The sequence below is a fragment of the Pithys albifrons genome, chromosome 6 (assembly GCF_047495875.1).
Source record: "Pithys albifrons albifrons isolate INPA30051 chromosome 6, PitAlb_v1, whole genome shotgun sequence".
NCBI classification, from domain to species: Eukaryota; Metazoa; Chordata; class Aves; order Passeriformes; family Thamnophilidae; genus Pithys; species Pithys albifrons.
Window position 1 is genome coordinate 57684463 of NC_092463.1, and position 17344 is coordinate 57701806.

Here is a 17344-nt window from a genome sequence, read left to right on the forward strand (position 1 = left end):
AAGTTAGAAAGCTGAAAATCACCAGCTGCTCTTTTAGTAAGATGTCGCTGGTAACCATTGAAAGAAAGAAAGAAATGGTTTTCAGAACATCCTGTAAAAGCAGCAAGGCATTGTTTCCAGCAGCATCACAGCTGGAACATGGAATTACAGATTGGCAGCAGTTCATTGGTGGCCATAACTCTGCACATTGTTGCAGTGCTTGAGGACGAGCGAAGGGCAATCACAGAGAAAGCAAGCTAGGATTGAATTTCTTTGAGTGAAAATAAAATATTTAAATCATACACAGTATTTTTGAGGCTTCCTCCATTGATAAACAGCAACGGACTTGCTCTGCCTACTTTCTGGTGAGTCATGAACTAGTTATACTGATTCCTCAGTAGGCCTTTCTGGTTTATTTGAGCTCCCAAATGACCTCACTCAGTGCCTGTGTAAAGGGAGGGCTCAAGCTGAAGGAGCAGCATTTACTTTATAATTAGTGTTAACCATAGCTCAGAGTTTTGACTTATTTTTTAGTATTTGTAGAGCAGGGTAGAAAAAATGTCTGAAGTCCGAGCAATCTCCACAATGTATCTCCCTTGGTGTCCCTGCTGCTTTGCAGTCAGGGGGCTCAGTGTCACAAATCCAACGCCTCTGTGTCTCTGTGCAGCTGTCGACGAGGCTGTGCGGATAATCACCGGCGGCCTGCCCGAAATAGCCGTGGAGGGCAACGGACCTGTGGAGAACAACGCCATCCTCAACAAGGCTGTGAAGAGATCACATGAGGATTCTGATGACGATGAGGAGAAAGGATCTGTAGTTCCCCCTGTACATGACATTTACAGAGCACGACAGCAAAAGAGAATCCGGTGAAACAAGTCTGGAGTTCTACTGTGACAGACAAAGACTTGCATTGAATCAGTCTCTTGAAAGTCAAGCATCTAAAAGGGACAGCTGCAAACAAAAAAATCCTTGAAAATGGTTTTGTTACTGTGGTGCCTCTTCTCCCATATGGTTCTTGATCTGAAAACCATCGGAACAACCTTAGAATGTGCTCTGAACAAAACTAGGTTTTCAAAACCAAAAGTGCAAAATGTCAAAACTGTATTTTGTTCTTTGAGGGTTTTCACATCTACCACTTGAAATCTTGTGGTTTTTCAACAGTTTTATTTTAAAAACTGGATGGCTTATACTTGTGAAGCATTTTTAATTCACATTTTCTGGAAAACAGTTGTTCTCAGTTTGTTCATGTAGTGTCCTGCCTTATTGTCTGTTTTTATTTATGGCAGAATGTAAGAAATCTGTTTTGTAGTTGAAAATTAAAAAAAAAACCCATTCCTTTAAAATAAAAAGATATCCATAACATCATGCCTCATTCTGGTTTTATTCAAACACAACAAGGTACTTCTTAAATATTACTCAGCCACTTCAAAAGCAATGCTAATAAGACCATCACAGGAAATTCATCAGAGCATACATATGAGAATTAACTTGTTTTCCATTTTTCTAGAGGATACAGTACACTTTTGCTTGTAATTCCATGACTTTGAAGAAGACAGCATCATAAGACTAACTGGGTATATGTTTCAAAGGTGGGTTGTCCAGGACCACTGGCTAACAGAGTCTGGTCCTGGATACCTGCATTGGCCTTCTATGTAAGGTGCAAAGCTAAATGTTAATAATCAGCTACATCTTTTCACTTGTTATCTTCAAACAAGCTGAAAAAAACCCTATATGAGATTTCAAAGCAGTTTCTATGCCTACTTTACCTTTTAACTTGTAATTGGCTAATCAGAATTGCACTCTGGTAAGAACTTAAGGACCCCCTTGGACTACAGGACATTCAGATACTTAGGACAGTTGAAGACATTCTGCCCTCCAGGAGCACAGCTCTCTGTGTGGGTTAGTGCTCCTCTGCCAGGGTGAGAGGTGAACCCCAAAAACGTTCATGGGGAGGGAGGGGCTGCCCTTAGCAATGCTGGATTGCTTTGCCACTCAATTGTAGTATCTCCCTATTTCTTTTAGCAAGGATGTAGAGAAACTGTTTGTCAAACACTAAGAAAACAACGTGGGAAAATCATTAACATGACTTGCCCTTGTGGGCATTCATTACTGTGCTGCTGCAGCACCCACCCCAGAGGGATCATTCCTGCTGTGTGCCCCCGGAGTGAGACTGGAGCCACAGGTGAGAGCCACACCCTTTTCTAGGATTGGTTTTTTTCTGCAGGAAACCTTAGGATCAAATCCCTCCTGGAAGGAGAGATGGGATTCACTGTATCAACCCTGCGAGCACTACCCAGGCACTAGGGCAACACAGTCCCAGCTGCAGTGTCAGGAGCTGGCAACCATTGACACCTGGACCCTGAATCCCAGGCCTGGGAGCAGCCACCTCCTCAACTGCAGTTTTACCTATTCATCATTCAGTCCCTTCCCCCTGCCATCACTCACGGTCCTTTCAAGGGCTTTTCTAAGTATGTGTCTTACTGTGATGTTGTTCCTCCCCACACCCTCGAGATTGTCCCCTGTGGAATCCCTGTGTAGTGTGTGCAATTCCCAGGGGCCTTTAAAGGCAGTTCCCAGGCAAGGCTAAAAGATAAAGGAACAGCAGCAATTTATAACTTGTACAACTTTCATTTAACAAAACTGAAAGCAGCTTTCTCTGAGTTGTTTTGTTTGTATCTCCAGCAGTAATGGCTCGGGCAGCTCATTGTTAAATTAATTTCTGGAGCTGCAGAGCTTCAGCCTGTGTTGTGAGGTGGATCCTGCACTAACAAACTCCAGTAAGCAGACAGCAACCTTGGAAACCTCCAGAGTATCCTTTGCTGAGCCAAACAAAGACTGCACCAAAAGCCTACTCAGAACCCTTTTTTCCTGGCTAACCAAACAACTCATTTTTGAATTGGCAATGGAAGATTCAAAGACAGACATTCACTGTACTATCTGAGTATATTTAGCCAAGAGAGAAATCACTTGTCTGAGCTGGTGAACTCTTACAGGGTTTTGGTGGTTTTTTTCCCCTTGGGGAAGGGGGTTTGTAATCAATGAGAAAAGATTTGTTGTAGAGTTGCATAGACTAATATAGACAAGAGGTTTTATTTGTCCCATCTTCCTCCAAATGCTAACGTAGTGCAGCTCTATCCCCACTGACATTTAAAGGAAAACTGGAAAGGGAAGCATCAACACTGATTCATAAGTGCTTCTAGAAGTTCTGTTACTTTGGTTGACTAGTTGATTCATAAATTAACCCTGATTGCTGGCAATAAAAGGGCCCTTTTATTTCTTTATTTTACATACCTTGCTGGTTGTTTTTTTAACGACAAGACAGTCTGGTTTGGATACCTTAGTACCTGGACCACTTACTGTTTATAACTATGAACTTTGCTGTCATAAAACCATCAAATATTGATTACTGTAATACACTGTTGTGCTCAACTAGAGGAAAATTGCAGATGCACTTACCTCCCAGCTGAGTCTGAAATTGCAAAGAGGCTGCAAGACCAGTGAGCTCTTCCGAGAACACTCATCTCTGTAACACACAGCTAATAAATTCAAGGCCTATAAATATTCTAAGTTTCAAGAACACCTCTACAAAGTGAAAAAATCTACTGAAAATATTCCCTTGTCTATTCAAACTGACATTAAGTCATTTACCTCTCACACTACCTTAAAAATCACTTACACTGCCCACAGTGCTCTGCACTTCCTGGGTATTTTTGAAGACATGATTGAATATGCAACCATCTCCTGTTGTAGTTTAAAAAAAAAGTAAAATTTTCACCCTAATGTTTCACACACTTTAAATCCACCTTCTCAAAGTGACACAGATTTACTTTAAAATTAGTATTTCACATAAAAAGGAGTAAACTACTAGCAAAAAAAGGGTAAGAAATACCACTTCTATCAAAACATTTTAGCTCTGCCCTTCTTAAGTCTTTACAAGAGATAAATACAGCTGCAATCTATAAGATTGCCACCTTTGTAAGTACTGTACATAGCAGAGGACAGTTACCCAATAACCAGAAAATTCACTACAAAAATATATATTGTTTTGTAACATCTGCAGGTAAACAGCAAAAAAATGCTATTAAAAATGCAGTAAAATGCAGAAAAAACTAGAAGCCTACCATACTGACCATAATGTTACAATAAAGTGCTGTTGGGTTGGGTTTTTTGTCTGTTAAAGTTTCCCTTATCTAGAATTTTAGCTTTCTTAATTCTTTAAAGATTTTTTGAAAACCATATCACCCCTTCTGGGAAGAACCATTGCTAACCTGCTCTGGAGTAATTAAACTAAATTAACTGTAAATTAAGAGTTAAATGCCCTAAAATGAGCCACTTAAATACAATGTTTTGTTGTTAAACTTGCCCTATCTAGAATCAGCTCAAAAATGCAAAAATTGCAGCTAGAAAACTACCATGATATTCCCCCCAGGTTGCATAATTACATTAAAAATGCATCTCATCATTTACTTCAGAACCCTTTTTGCACCTCTGTATCTCCCTCAGCAACCAGCACTCACGACTTAGAAGGAACCAGTATTTACACGGAAAGCTGTTTTCCTAGACAAATATTGGTACAACTTTTATTTAACAGCTGACAATACCATACTGGTAGCACACAAACTTGATTTATGACTCTTCTGATTTCCCTACAGGTTGGCATTCCTCCTTAGTCAGTATTTTGCCAAGGACTGCATCATAGTAAGGGCTGAAGACCATTTTGTTGTAGTTGACAAGACGAACATACTTGGCAGCAACCTCTTCCAGCTCTCTCTGAATAGGGCCTAACCCTCCAGGAACAGCAGGTAATGTTTTCTGGTGACTGGATGCAAGATAATTCTCCAGAAACTTCTGAATTCGAGAATCTGGAAAAAATGGGTTTGGTTTGTTTTCAGAAGAGAGACAGTCAATTAGAAATAGTGTAATCTCGTGTAAAATGCAACAAGCCTGAACACAGTCAAGTGTTTGAGACATGAAATGAAAGCCCAGCAGGACACACCCCACCAGTCACACAGAGAATGGTCCCTGGGGAGCAGAGCAGTTCTGTCAGACCCACCTATGAGCCTGCAGATGGGGTTATCCAGACTGGCCACTGCCTGGATCTGTCCTTTGAGCACAGCCTCCCTCTCTGCCGAGAATGGTGTGAAGCCGTGCTGGGAGAGGCAGCTGTTGACTTCAGCACACACCTTTTCACCGATGGCGGCCAGAGATTCCTTCAGGTTAAAGGAGCTGGAGAATGTGAAGTAGAGCATTACTGAACTGTACTAGTTATTTACTTTTTCCCCCACCTTTTAAAAATAAACCACTCAATTAGAGCTGCCTTATTTATCAAATGGAAGAGGGGTAATTCAGATAAAACCAGAATTATAAAGAACAATACATTTTTAGACATTTATGAACAATAAAGCTGAGATCAACAATAGTACAAGGGGGCACGGGCTTAAGCTCTGCCAGGAGAAATTTAAGTTGGAGATCAGAAAAAAATTCTTTCCAGAGAGAGTGCTCAGGCATTGGAATGGGCTGCCCAGAGAGGGGGTGGATTCACCTTCCCTGGAGGTTTTTAACCTGAGATTGGCCGTGGCACTGAGTGCCATGATCTGGTAAAGGGACTGGAGTTGGACCAAGGGTTGGACTTGATGATCTCGGAGGTCTTTTCCAACCCAATCCATTCTATGATTAAACCAAGGAAGTAGAAGAGCATTAAAGACTTCCAGCCTGAACAATCCATACACGAGAGCTGACCTTCTGCCTACAGACAGCTCTGACTACTACAAAACCAGTTACCAACCCATGTGTGTACAGCAATCCCTCTCAATCTGCAGGCAGCTTACTGTGCCAGACTCAGGTTCTCAGGGGAGCCTGGTCCCAGCCATGAGCAGGGATAGCTGCTGGCACCCTCATGTGCCAGCCTGGCATCATAAAAACACATTAAAAAAAAAGCAGTGTGTACATTCCATAAAAGAACAGAGCAAGAAAAGACAGCTCTGAGTGAGCTGAAGAAAAACTGTCAGCCTGGGTTCTTAGAAAGCCCTAACACCTTCTCTGCTTATCCTGGAGTCCACAGCCAGGAGAGGCTTACAGTGGTTATTTACCAGGGTGAAAACAGAGCTACACTGCCCCTGTGGGACCAGGACTATTCCATACTCACGGAAGATGCATTCCCATCAGCAGCACCTTGACAATGGTTTTGATTTTCTCAGCAAATCCAGGCACATCAACGAGTGCTGAGCCTGCTGCACTGAAGGTGACCAGGAGGACTGTCCCAACCAGGAGCAGCTGCTCCAGCTCCAGCTGTATTTCCAGAAAGCGGGTCTGGTCCATGAGCACTGTCTGCAAGGAGTAAGGAAGCCAGCACAGGATGGAGTCAGTCTGCCAGGCCGGAAAGGGACATCGTGGTGCAACAGCAAAGGTAAGACAAAGACACAGGGAATGGCAACTCATGCTCAGCAGGTCAGCAACAGTGAAATGAAAAGCTTTAACTCCCCTTTTCCAACTAAGTAGGTTTCAGAACTGAAAGAGAAGTACCACAAGAGCTCCCAGTCAAGAGGTAAATGTTTGAGTATTGCACTTGTCTCAAGGCTACAAATCCAAACATCTTCTGTTGTATCCTGGAAATGAGCAGTGGAAAAAGCACAGCACCATTTTTTTTTTTTGTTAAATACCTACTTCTGGAAAAGGCCTGTTCACATGATCCCACTTCAGGAGCTTCAGATAGGCCTGATTTTGTACAGCAGTGAGGCACAAAGTGGAAGCTCCACCAGTAGCACCATCAGCAGAGGGGGGAGGCAACATTTCATGTCTCAGCTTTCCAAGATCATCGGCTGCTTCTTGCAACCACTTTGTGACAAGTTCTAAAGAATCTGGAAGAGCAAAGGAAAAAATCTTGTTAGGAAAATTCCTTTTCAAAATTAGATTTTCCCACTAATAATTTCCAAATAATCCCATTTGTTATTATGACTGATACCCATTATATCAGTAGATGACATGCATCAAGCAGAACATCTAAAACAAAACCACACAGCTACAGGAAATCAGAGGTGAGATGATGCTGGGTAATCATGCCCTACTCTGTATTGAAATTAAACTCAACTCCAGTGCACTAAGTGCAGAACTATTGTTCTGGCAGACTTTTTCTAACCACAGTTTTGGGGCACAAGCTGTCATTTACCATATGAATTATGGAACTTATAAAAATATCTGGGGTTTTTTCATGATCTACAAGCAAAGACACGCAGTTTACTAGGAGGTCAGAGGGGAAGAAAGAAAGGAACAAAGTCATACTTGGCTGTTTCTCAAGAAACTCCTGAAACTTCTTTCTTTCATATTCAGCAGACTGCTGCATTAATTTTGGCCTAATACTACTGACAGCGAAGTTTGCCATATCCATTTTCATTAGGTCTAACACAGAGAAAATTGCTCTAAACAAACAAACAGAAAAAGTTATTCAAGGCTGCAGATGTTTCAGAGGTGCTATTTACAAGATTTATTACAGACTGTCTAAGGAAAGAGCAAAAACATGCATGAGAAACAGTAACAGGGTGCTTAACCATTTAAAAGTATGAGACAGAGAGAAAGCTGGAGCAAGCACGTACATCCATGCATGTGCCTCTTCCAAGTAGGACATAAATCTTGCCCTCCTGTAAAAAAGCTTCCATGGAATTAACTTTATGAAAAGCACAATTTGATGATGGCAGTTTTCTGATAGTTATTAAATGTGGGGATTTGTACTCACTCTGAAACTCATGGGATATATTACATCATATTTTTATTACTTTATCTTCTCTTATGTCTTAATTTTCTCAGTTGTAGAATATAACTGTCCATTTCTGCTGATGGTTTTGTCTTCTGTGTTTGTTAAACCTGCTCTTCAATGGTTTTGATCAAAACCACTTTGATTAGTACTGAATTAATCAGCTACATCATACAGAGGCAGATCTGGAAACCTGGAGTTATTTTTGCCTGCTGGAGATGTGCTGAAATTGGTTATTTTGCTAGAGCAGAGTGTTTGTGTTTGAGGCTTCAAATTGATCATAAATTTTAAAATTTAGGGTTAATTGCTTTTTGACTCTGGATATCAGCAGATATTGTTGTAGGTTTCCCCCCAACCTCGTGGCTGGTGGTGATCACTGGCTGCATAGTGGGAGAAGAGAGGGGAGAGCCCATGCAATGGACATGCTGGTGCTCTAGTTCCATAGATTACATCTCCCAAGATGTGCAATATTGTATCTTGAATATATAAAAAGCCATCTGGGTTTCCAGGCTATCCCTGCTGGCAGCCTAGAAAGCCAACCTCAGTGGGAAGTGAATAATAAGACCAAGGGGGGAAAAAAGAAAAATAAACACAAAAAAACCCACCAAAGAACAACACCTTAATTTCAAAGAAACCTAATTCCTGCTGGCCATAATTCTGCCAAGTCAATCCTGAACTCCTGGAAGCTTTTCAAATCAGAAAACACCAAGGTTAGTGAAAGTTCTAACTCTTGAGACCCTGAGCTGTTCAGCTGAGAACACAGAGCCAGAGCAGAACCTCTGATGCTCCCAGATGTGGCACAACACACCCCCTTTGGAACTGACAGGGATTTATACCAGGACTGGGGTAAAGACAGTTCAAACTGGGAGGAAAGGACAAACTGGTTAGAAACCAGTAATACTTTTTTCCTATGTTTATGTGGGCTTTTTTCCTCCATTTGCTGTAGATACTAAATTTTTATACAAACTGACTATTCACCTTCTGCCTTAGGGCTTACATGCATTTGGAATTTAAGAAAATGTCCCTCAGTGACATGCAGGGCCCAGACAAATACTCCAACTCACCCGAACAGAGATGGTCCTTGTTAATGACTTCTGGAGCATCTCTCCCCTTCACACACACAGCTGTATCCCTTTCCTGAGCCCCTTTTTTTCCTAGGAGCTCCAGGTTGCACTGCTGGAACCCCACACCCCCTGCCCCATCCAAAATTATTTAAGGAACTATGAACATGACTAAAACACCATTTCAGTACCTGAACAGAGGAACTATTTCATGAATATCGTTCAGTTTCTTAATTTCTTCATCTCGAGCTGGAGCACAGAGAGTCCCCATCATCCCAATAACAAATTTCACCAACTTGGAAATGTCAAGGGCCCCATTCTCTGCCTCCTGTTTTATCAAATCCAGATCAAGAACTTCCGTAATCTGGTTTCTCAATCTAGTATGACCAGGCAACAAGAATGACAGGAGATTCTGAAACAGAAGGTTTTTAACTGTGCATTAGTTCTACATACAAAGAGTACAAAGATTGAAACAGTTACTGAACCACTTCTTACAGAATCATAGAATCACAGAATGGTTTGGGTTGAAGGGGCCTTAAAGATCATTCAGTTCCCCCTTTGCCATGGGCAGGGACACCTCCCATTGACCAGGTGGCTCAATGCCCCACCCAACCTTTAATACTTACAGGGATAAGGCAGATTCCTGTTTAAAGTAATTGTCCTTTACAAGTGGCATCGTTTTTTTTCCAGTAAACCACTCACCAACTCCAAACGTTTCCCCTCCTTCTGTATGATACAGAAGTTACTAAGTGGTAAATACTCTCTGGCACAGATCATACTTCAGCCTATCGTGCTTCATTTTATCAGCCCAGTGTTGGGGCATCTCATGATTCCATAACTAATATCACTGCCATAACATGAAGGAAGTTTGGGATTATGAAACTCGTATTACCCACTACCTTTTAATCATCTTATATGGTTTTGCATTTGGCTTTAAATTCAAATTTCTCCTCTGGGCTTATGCAGTTAATGTATGTTCACAGTAATGAAAAAGAACATGAGAGTCTTCTATGAAAAGCCAAGCTTTAACCACTTTTGCTCATTCATATCAATGTAGCTATTCAAATTCAATGATTTACCTTGATAACACATCATCTTACCTCTTTAATTTCTCCCAATAGTTTAATTGCATGATCATATGTTGGTGGATCTTCCTTTAGCTGAGCTTCCAGACAATCCCAGAAAGCTTTATGCACAATATCTCTGACTTTCTTTTCTAAGCTGTGGGTAAACACAACCAGTTAAAAAGAATGATACTTGTCTCTGCACCACCTTACAAAGATGCCCTGCAGCTCCTGAAGAGCAGCACATAATAACATGAACATAATGTAATAATGAATATATGATGATTAACAGAGAAGAGATCTGTCATTTTAAGTTACTTGGAAGAGCAAGAAAAACTGGGCACAGGATTTGGAATGGCTTATGTCCTAATAAAGGGTTACACACAAGCAAAGGTAGCTACAAATTAAAATACTTGAAAAGTATTTACCACATCTAAACTAGACCACTGGAAGATAAAAAAAATAAATCACAAAAATTACAGTTGGTCTGCTAAAGACCAGAATTCATGTTCCTTTTAAAGGCCTCGCTAAGTAGAGGCAATTCTACCTGGTAAAATTCATTAGTAAACCTAATAGAAATGAAGTAACTTCTCTGACACAAAACCTTCTGTGTGTCAATGAATAAATATTGCACCTACTCTGAGATAAGGGCCCAGATCAGTTTGTGTAAGAAAACAGATGAATTCCACTGCTTCATTACCAACTCCTAACTCAAAATGCTACAGCCAGACTGGGGTGTGAGGGACACTGCAGCTCCAGAGTCCTGGGACAAGAAACCACAGCACACTGGGATTAGTGCCACACGTGGCCTAACAATTACTCCAAGAGGTTCAGCTTTTATGCACCTGATCCCCGAGCTGTTCTGCAGTGAAACAAATGCAACTTCATTTATGTATCTATTAGGTAACAACCTTACCTGTGTTCTGGTAATTCAGCAGGTTTTATCTGGAAGTCTCCATTAACAACAATTTCGTGTGCTAGTGCCATGTTGGTAACTCCCTTTGCTGTTTCCATGAGCTCTTCTATGGACACAGGCCGAGCAGGACTGGCTGCAACATAAATTACAATGTCAGTTTTCTACAAAGTCTGCAGAAAATAGTCTGCTTTTGGACCCCTTCCATCTTATTGACAGTGCAGAGGGTCAAATGACAGTATCATCTGAAGATTTTTCCTTCCCTTCCTTTCCCACCTGGTGGATGGCACAGGTTTGCAGTATTACAGAAAACAAAGGGGTGAATTGCACTTGATATTCTGGGCTCAGTATGTCAATTGCTTCCAATTTCCATCAAGCCCTTTTAAAAACCAAACCCAAAGAAAGCCTCACACCCAAATCAGTACTTCTTTAGGATGAATTAATAGCATCTTAGCATATTTCTCCATACTGAGGGAAGAAATAACTTAAAATACCAGCATTTTCACCACAGTGTTTCCACAAGTACTGTGCAGATGTTGCCATTTCAGTTTCACATTTTTCAAGGAAATCACTTCATCTTTAAAGCAGTCAGCAAATACATCACAAAAATGTTAAGCAGAAACACACCAGTAGCTAATTATTCTCATCACTTCCAGTGCAACTGGCACTCCACCAAACTCCTTTTTTCCCCCCCTGAGGCATCATCCAAGCAACAGAGGATGTCAAGACCTGGTCACAGCTCCAATACCTAAGACCTCTGCCCCTGGCAGGCACTTGGGACTGACCAGGATGGGCCAGCAGCTTCAAACTGGGTCTGGCGGAAGCACCAAACATGAAAAAAACAGGGCAGTTTTCATTAGGCAGGAGACAAACATAGAAATCTAGAAGGTACAGTTTCAAAAACCTTGATTTGCTTCCTGGATTTACTGGGAATTATGGCTTGTAATAGTTCTGGGCTACACAACATCCTCCTGGGCCACCAGTGGCATTGCTGTAGTGCAGAAAGTGTTACAGCCCTAAAGAGAAGTCAACAGAAAGGCAGAAAAGGTTCAAAGGACATCAGTTATTCTGGTTAGGGGAGTAATCCCATCCCCACTGAAGCCACGTGACTCTGTGGTGAAGGGTCATCCCTGCTGTGCAGTGTCAGTGCAACCAGTGGTGGGTGGGGGCCCTGCAATGCCTTCCCAAAAGTAGGAGAAGCACCACAGCTCTTCCCCAGTCCATGTATTTGAGAAAAAGGAGAAAGTTGGATCATTAGTGTCCTCAGGTGAGGCAGGTGGGACTGGCAAGGTTCATCCTCGCTCCTCCAGGAAACACCTTGTGGAGTGGAATGGTGGAAAGAGCCACAGCTGAACTGCCCCAGTGGATCTATTCCTCTCTGTGCACCGTTCACTTCAGTTGCAGTCCAGGCACAGGACCAACATACTAACCCCAAAATGAAACAAGTCAACCAGGGATCTTCACAAGCTGGGTTTGCTGTGGTATGTTTTAGGCAAACTGTTATGACTGTCTCATTTGATAACCCATGCAGACTGGACTTAGGTCTTTTAAAAGTAACTGTCCATCACTTGTCTGCCATTTAGAGCTCTTCTGAATATAAGCAATATGGCTCTAGTGTGCCAATTTTTCATTAATATCTTGCTCTTTTCCTGCAGCCCTCCTAAATCCTTGTTTCCTTCTGCTTGGAGTTTAATCCTGCAGAGTGACTCTGGGAACACAGCATGGATTGATATTCTGAGAAGAACCAGCAGACAGCAAAGTTCACAGCTGAATGAGAGTGCTCTTGTCCCACTGCCAAATGACTTCACTCCAGCAGTGGGTGCACTAAAAGCCAAGACTCTCATTTACCAAAGAACACTCTTAAATCACGTTACTTCATCCTCATGTCTGCTCCCTTACACAGGGAAGGCCTTGAAACCAACCACTTCTTCGTGGTACAATGCAGTGCAAGACTGTGCTATGCTTTTTACTTCCATGTGTTCAGAGCCTCTCCATACAAACATCCCATTTCTTATCAGGCATCAGAACATAAACTCCCTCAGAACATCTCCTCTGTGTAACATGACACTAAACACAACACTAAACCTCAAGTCATAACGAACACTATTAAAAAATAAAAAGAATACAACAAACAAAATGTTATGGGCTGAGACACCCCCTACAGAAAATTGGAACTAGTTATTTGAGCACTTCTGCCTCTTTGAATGGAATTTCTGGAGCCAGAAAACTTCCCCTTGGTTTTATCTACAGATTTGCCAGAAATATTGGTAGTCTTACTGTATTCAGCTTCTCATGTTAAAAGCTGAACAAGAAAAATATTCCTTAGGAACAAGCTTAAAATATGCAGTCCTGCTTGACACTGGAAGTAATATTGGGATAAAATATACAACTTTCCACTTATACTGTGAGGGGGATGGCAGGACATTCCTTTGTTGATAACAGCCCTCCTTGCCCTGCAGTAGAAATGTGTGGAGGCTGCAGCAATCCAGAAGGTTCAGCTGATAAGGCAAACAGCAGCAGCAGCAGCTGGAACACACCAGGGTAGTGTTTACCCCTTCCATGAGCACAAACACACAAGGGTATTTAAGATACATGGAGTGAGGTGGTCATTGTGTACAATTAAGCAAGAAAGTGGGGGGAAAGGTGTTACAAACAGTATCAGAGCAAATCATCAGCAGTCACACTATATTTAGTTGCAAGACAGTCAAACTTGCACAGAATGCTATAAAACAACATGGGACTGCCTGCACCAAAAACTACAGATTTTTTTTCTATTATTTTTCACAAAGTATTTTTGCTTACACTTTGGTGTGTCATCTCTCTGTGACCCTGGAGCACTCTGCCGTATTCTTTTTCGGACAGACTGATCCGGGTTGTCCGAGTTCTCCTGTTCTTGACCATCCTCCAAACCACTCAGCTCTTCTTCACTTGAATGCAGCTTGTCAGGATTCTGAGACATTTTCAGTTTGTTCTTAACAAAAACAAAAAATATGGAAAAGGGAATGAATAAGCATTTTCTGACACAGCTGAGTGGGTAAACATCACCAGGAGTTCTCTTGATTAAGAAAAAAATTAAGAATGAAAGGATTCTTATGAGGAATTATATGATGTCATCCCCATAATGTGGTAGGAGACCTGGACTCAGTGACTCACTTCCCGTCTTCCACAAAATGGGATGTTTTCAACACAGCTGCCATTTATTAATCTGCATTCCTAGTAAATTCTCAAAAATCTGAAACTGCTCTTTTTGTCATAACGATACAGATAAGAAAAAGATAATTGGTTTTCTTTCTTAGCACTGCTTCTGAGAGAGCAGTGAAAAACACATTCAGAGCAGCATTACAAAGATGCTTTACAAAACTATTATGCCAAATGAGATGTTTCCTCACTACATAGCAATAAATCTTCCTGAACACAACATACTCCCAAACTATGAACTGCCCCAACTGCTCAGAACTTAAAAGCTTTCGCTCTGAACCATCCAAAAGCATTAAGAAGCAGGAAAAGGACTAGAGAGAAATCAATATAAAATTCTACTCCTGTATTTTCATTCCATGCAAGAGTCATGATTTATGCATAAAATTTCGGTGTTTTTTAAATTAAGACAGTAACAAATAGTTATTTAAAAGATTAGTTTATTAGACATTATATTACATTATTTGTTATTATATTACCAGAATTCTATTACAAAAATATTTAAATTATATCACAGATACCTGCAGTGTACCCAAAGTTATACTGAAAAAACTACCATTAGAAATGCAAGTCTCACCATTCATTATCTTCTCTTATTTCACACCCAGTTTCCCCTCTGAAGAATGTAATTTGTACATCCACCACTGAGAACTGGCATGCAGGAAGCTGCTGTTCAGACTTCGGTTTTCCAGAAATCTGTTAGAGAGCATATGATGTCTCTAACTCAATTAAATAGCCTGGATGTTCTGTGAAGTGGGAGTCAGGAAGAGTCTGCCTTTCAAAATAAAAGAAGGCTCCTGGAAAAACTTCTTCTGTCCCCTACTAACCCACCATCCCCACTTTCAAAATCTGAAACAAGCTCTGAGCAAGAGATACACCCTCACAGCTACTAAGAGAAAACTTGTAGCATCAAAGATCACACCAAAGACGATGCACCAGAAGTGAGCAACAGTGCAGAAATATAAAATGCAGCACTGAGACTTTTTTATTTTCATACAACAGCTGTAATAGCTAACCCTGCTCCACCCGTGCTTAAATTGAGCACTGTGATTCTACAGGAGAGCTGGAAAGCTCAGTGCAAGAAGTGTAACAGTTTGGTTCCACAGCAATGACTCAGGATCATCATCTCGCTGGATGCATGAGAGACAACAGCATGCAACACCTGCCCACAGCACTGGGTGATTCCTATTTTAGAAAAGAAAACAGCACAAAAAGCATGGGATAAATTACAGAGGAAAACCAAGGCATCAGTACAGCTGTTGTCAGAATCATACACTGGCCTATAGCTGGAAAAGAGTCACTGGTGTCCCTGCTCCCAATGCTTGATCATGTCGTTCTTCACACACACAGATAACCCACGTGGACAAGGAAGGGTTAATCTGTGCCAGCCTCTGAACCAAGGCAGAGAGAGCCCCCATCCCGGTGTTCCACCAGGCACGGCACCCAGCACCCAACTGGGACACCAGGGACACGCTCCAGGAGCGGTGGATCTACCCTCTAGGAGACAGAAGGTCTGTTACTGCACTGAACCAGCAAGAGGACAAGAAGCTCTCTTAATAAAGGAGGTGTTCACAGAGATCATAGCAACAGTTGGAATGTAAAATAAAAAACAGGACTGGGAAAACAAAGGAGGGAAACCTGTTGTTGAATTTGGCTGGGATAAATGCATTATCATAAAGGCTTCCACATTAATTCCACCAGACTAGACAGTTGTTATTCCCATCCGTTCTCCACAAGGCATCCTCCTGAAGTCAAAATCTGAGCCACAAAGATAACTAAGACACACTTAACTGTTTTTTAAAGCACATAAAACTTCCTCTCAATCTCTCACTGCACTTTAACCTCCCTGCCCTAAGAAAAGCAGAAAAATATTATACCTTACTTTCAGAGAGGAAACTGAGCTGTGAGTTAAGTTGCTTTAGGACTCACAAAAGATCAATGACAGGGACCAGATGACAATCAGTCTCATGATTGCTACCCCCAGCTTTGCCCACCAGGCCATCATTCCTACCATGCAGACTACATCCCAAAGTAGTGCCTTGCTTAAAAGTGCAGCTCTAGGGCTACAGTCTCAAATCCAACAGTTTCATTTAATTATCATTTGCTTAAAAAAAGTCCCATTTCAGCTATGGAAGGCAGGCACAAGAACTCCTGGGCCGTTCTACCAAATGACTGCTCAGCAGATGAGTTAAACAGGCACACTTGTTGGTTTAGTTGTTTAGTTTGCAGTAGTCCACTCTTTTCTGCTGGATTACTGCTATTATTTGCCAGAACACATCTAGAATGTATCCTCTTTCCACTGAGTAAATAAGCTTGACAATACCTCTTCCAGAAGGCACGATCATCACCTTTCCTTTCACAGAAACAATCCTGTCTCTTAATGGAGCAAAGTCCACTTCTTGGCACTCCCATTTATTTTTAATAAAAAGAGAAACACCAGAGAAAACCCAGCAAATTAAAACGCTGAGCTCTCTGTCCCCTTCCCTCCGTTCACCTGCCACATCATAGCTACTTTCTCTTGCAACCCACCAAAAAGCTGCATCCCGTTCCCTTTCCAAATTAAAAGGGTTGCTTGTGACACTCTACAGTGTTTCCCTCCCTCTCCTGCTCCGTGTGAGACCCTCCTAGCGCCATCCCCAAGGGCAGCGCACAGGGGAGCGTCCCCATTCCACCCCATCCCATCCGCCCTCGGCACCGCTTTTCCTGATGGCCTTTGGCCACGCTCGGGAGCTCCAGGGGCTCATCCGTGGGCCACGGGGAGAACGAGCCCGGGGGGTGCCATGGGTCCGGGGGCAGTGCTTTGGATTCCGGGGCAGTGTCGTGGGTCCCGGGGCAGTGCTGTGGGTCCCAGAGCAGTCAGTGGGTCCCGGGGCAGTGCTGTGGGTCCCGGGGCAGTGCTGTGGGTCCCGGGGCAATGCTGTGGGTCCCGGGGCAATGCTGTGGGTCCCGAGGCAATACTGTGGGTCCCGGGGCAGTGACGTGGGTCCCAGGGCAATACTGTGGGTCCCGGGGCACTGCTGTGGGTCCCGGGACAGTGCTGTGGGTCCCGGGGCAGTGTCGTGGGTCCCGGGGCAGTGCCGTGGGTCCCGGGGCATTGCTGTGGGTCCCGGGGCAGTGCCGTGGGTCCCTGCTGTGGGGCAGGGCGAGCGGGCGGACGCGGCGCTGGGCTCACCCAGCCCGGCCGGGCCCGGAGCTGCCGCAGCGCCCGCTCAGCGATGCCGGGCCCGGGCCCTTCCCGCCCCGCCCGCCTCCCCCGGGCCCCGAGGCCGCCCGCAGGGCCGGACCGCCCCTCTTACCGCCGCCCGGAGCAGGGCCCGCGGCCGCCGCTGTGACGGGCCCAGTGCCTCCCGGCGGCCGCGGAGCGGGGCTGGGCCGGCGCCGCAGC

The 17344-nt window shown here is 43.1% G+C and overlaps 2 protein-coding genes across 3 annotated transcripts in view; one reads left to right on the plus strand and one right to left on the minus strand.

Annotated features, from left to right (window-relative positions):
- CSTF3 (cleavage stimulation factor subunit 3) overlaps positions 1–1341 on the plus strand; it is a 49475-nt gene extending 48134 nt beyond the window's left edge. Inside the window, exon 21 of the mRNA XM_071559044.1 lies at positions 647–1341. Within this exon, the coding sequence (XP_071415145.1) occupies positions 647–849 (203 nt within the window). The 3' untranslated portion in view covers positions 850–1341. The remainder of the gene's footprint in view (positions 1–646) is intronic.
- On the minus strand, positions 1340–17344 carry TCP11L1 (t-complex 11 like 1). 2 transcript variants are annotated; one of them, XM_071559045.1, is made up of 11 exons: positions 17256–17331; positions 14537–14655; positions 13567–13735; positions 10768–10900; positions 9888–10008; positions 8979–9199; positions 7258–7394; positions 6643–6836; positions 6125–6306; positions 5033–5205; positions 1340–4841 (listed from the first exon to the last, which is right to left on the minus strand). In XM_071559045.1, exons 2-11 carry the CDS (start codon positions 14537–14539, stop codon positions 4606–4608), a joined length of 1569 nt encoding a protein of 522 aa, XP_071415146.1. In that variant the 5' UTR covers positions 14540–14655; positions 17256–17331; the 3' UTR covers positions 1340–4605. The 2 variants fall into 2 exon arrangements, with proteins under 2 accessions (XP_071415146.1, XP_071415147.1); XM_071559046.1 differs by lacking the exon at positions 14537–14655 and having other exon boundaries at positions 17256–17344.

Coding starts and splice junctions, on each gene's coding strand:
- TCP11L1 (XM_071559045.1), bottom strand. Junction 9,200..9,887: donor TATTGGGAGAAATTAAAGAG/GTAAGATGATGT, acceptor CTTCTGTTTCAG/AATCTCCTGTCATTCTTGTT. Junction 6,307..6,642: donor TGAACAGGCCTTTTCCAGAA/GTAGGTATTTAA, acceptor TACTCCTTGCAG/ACAGTGCTCATGGACCAGAC.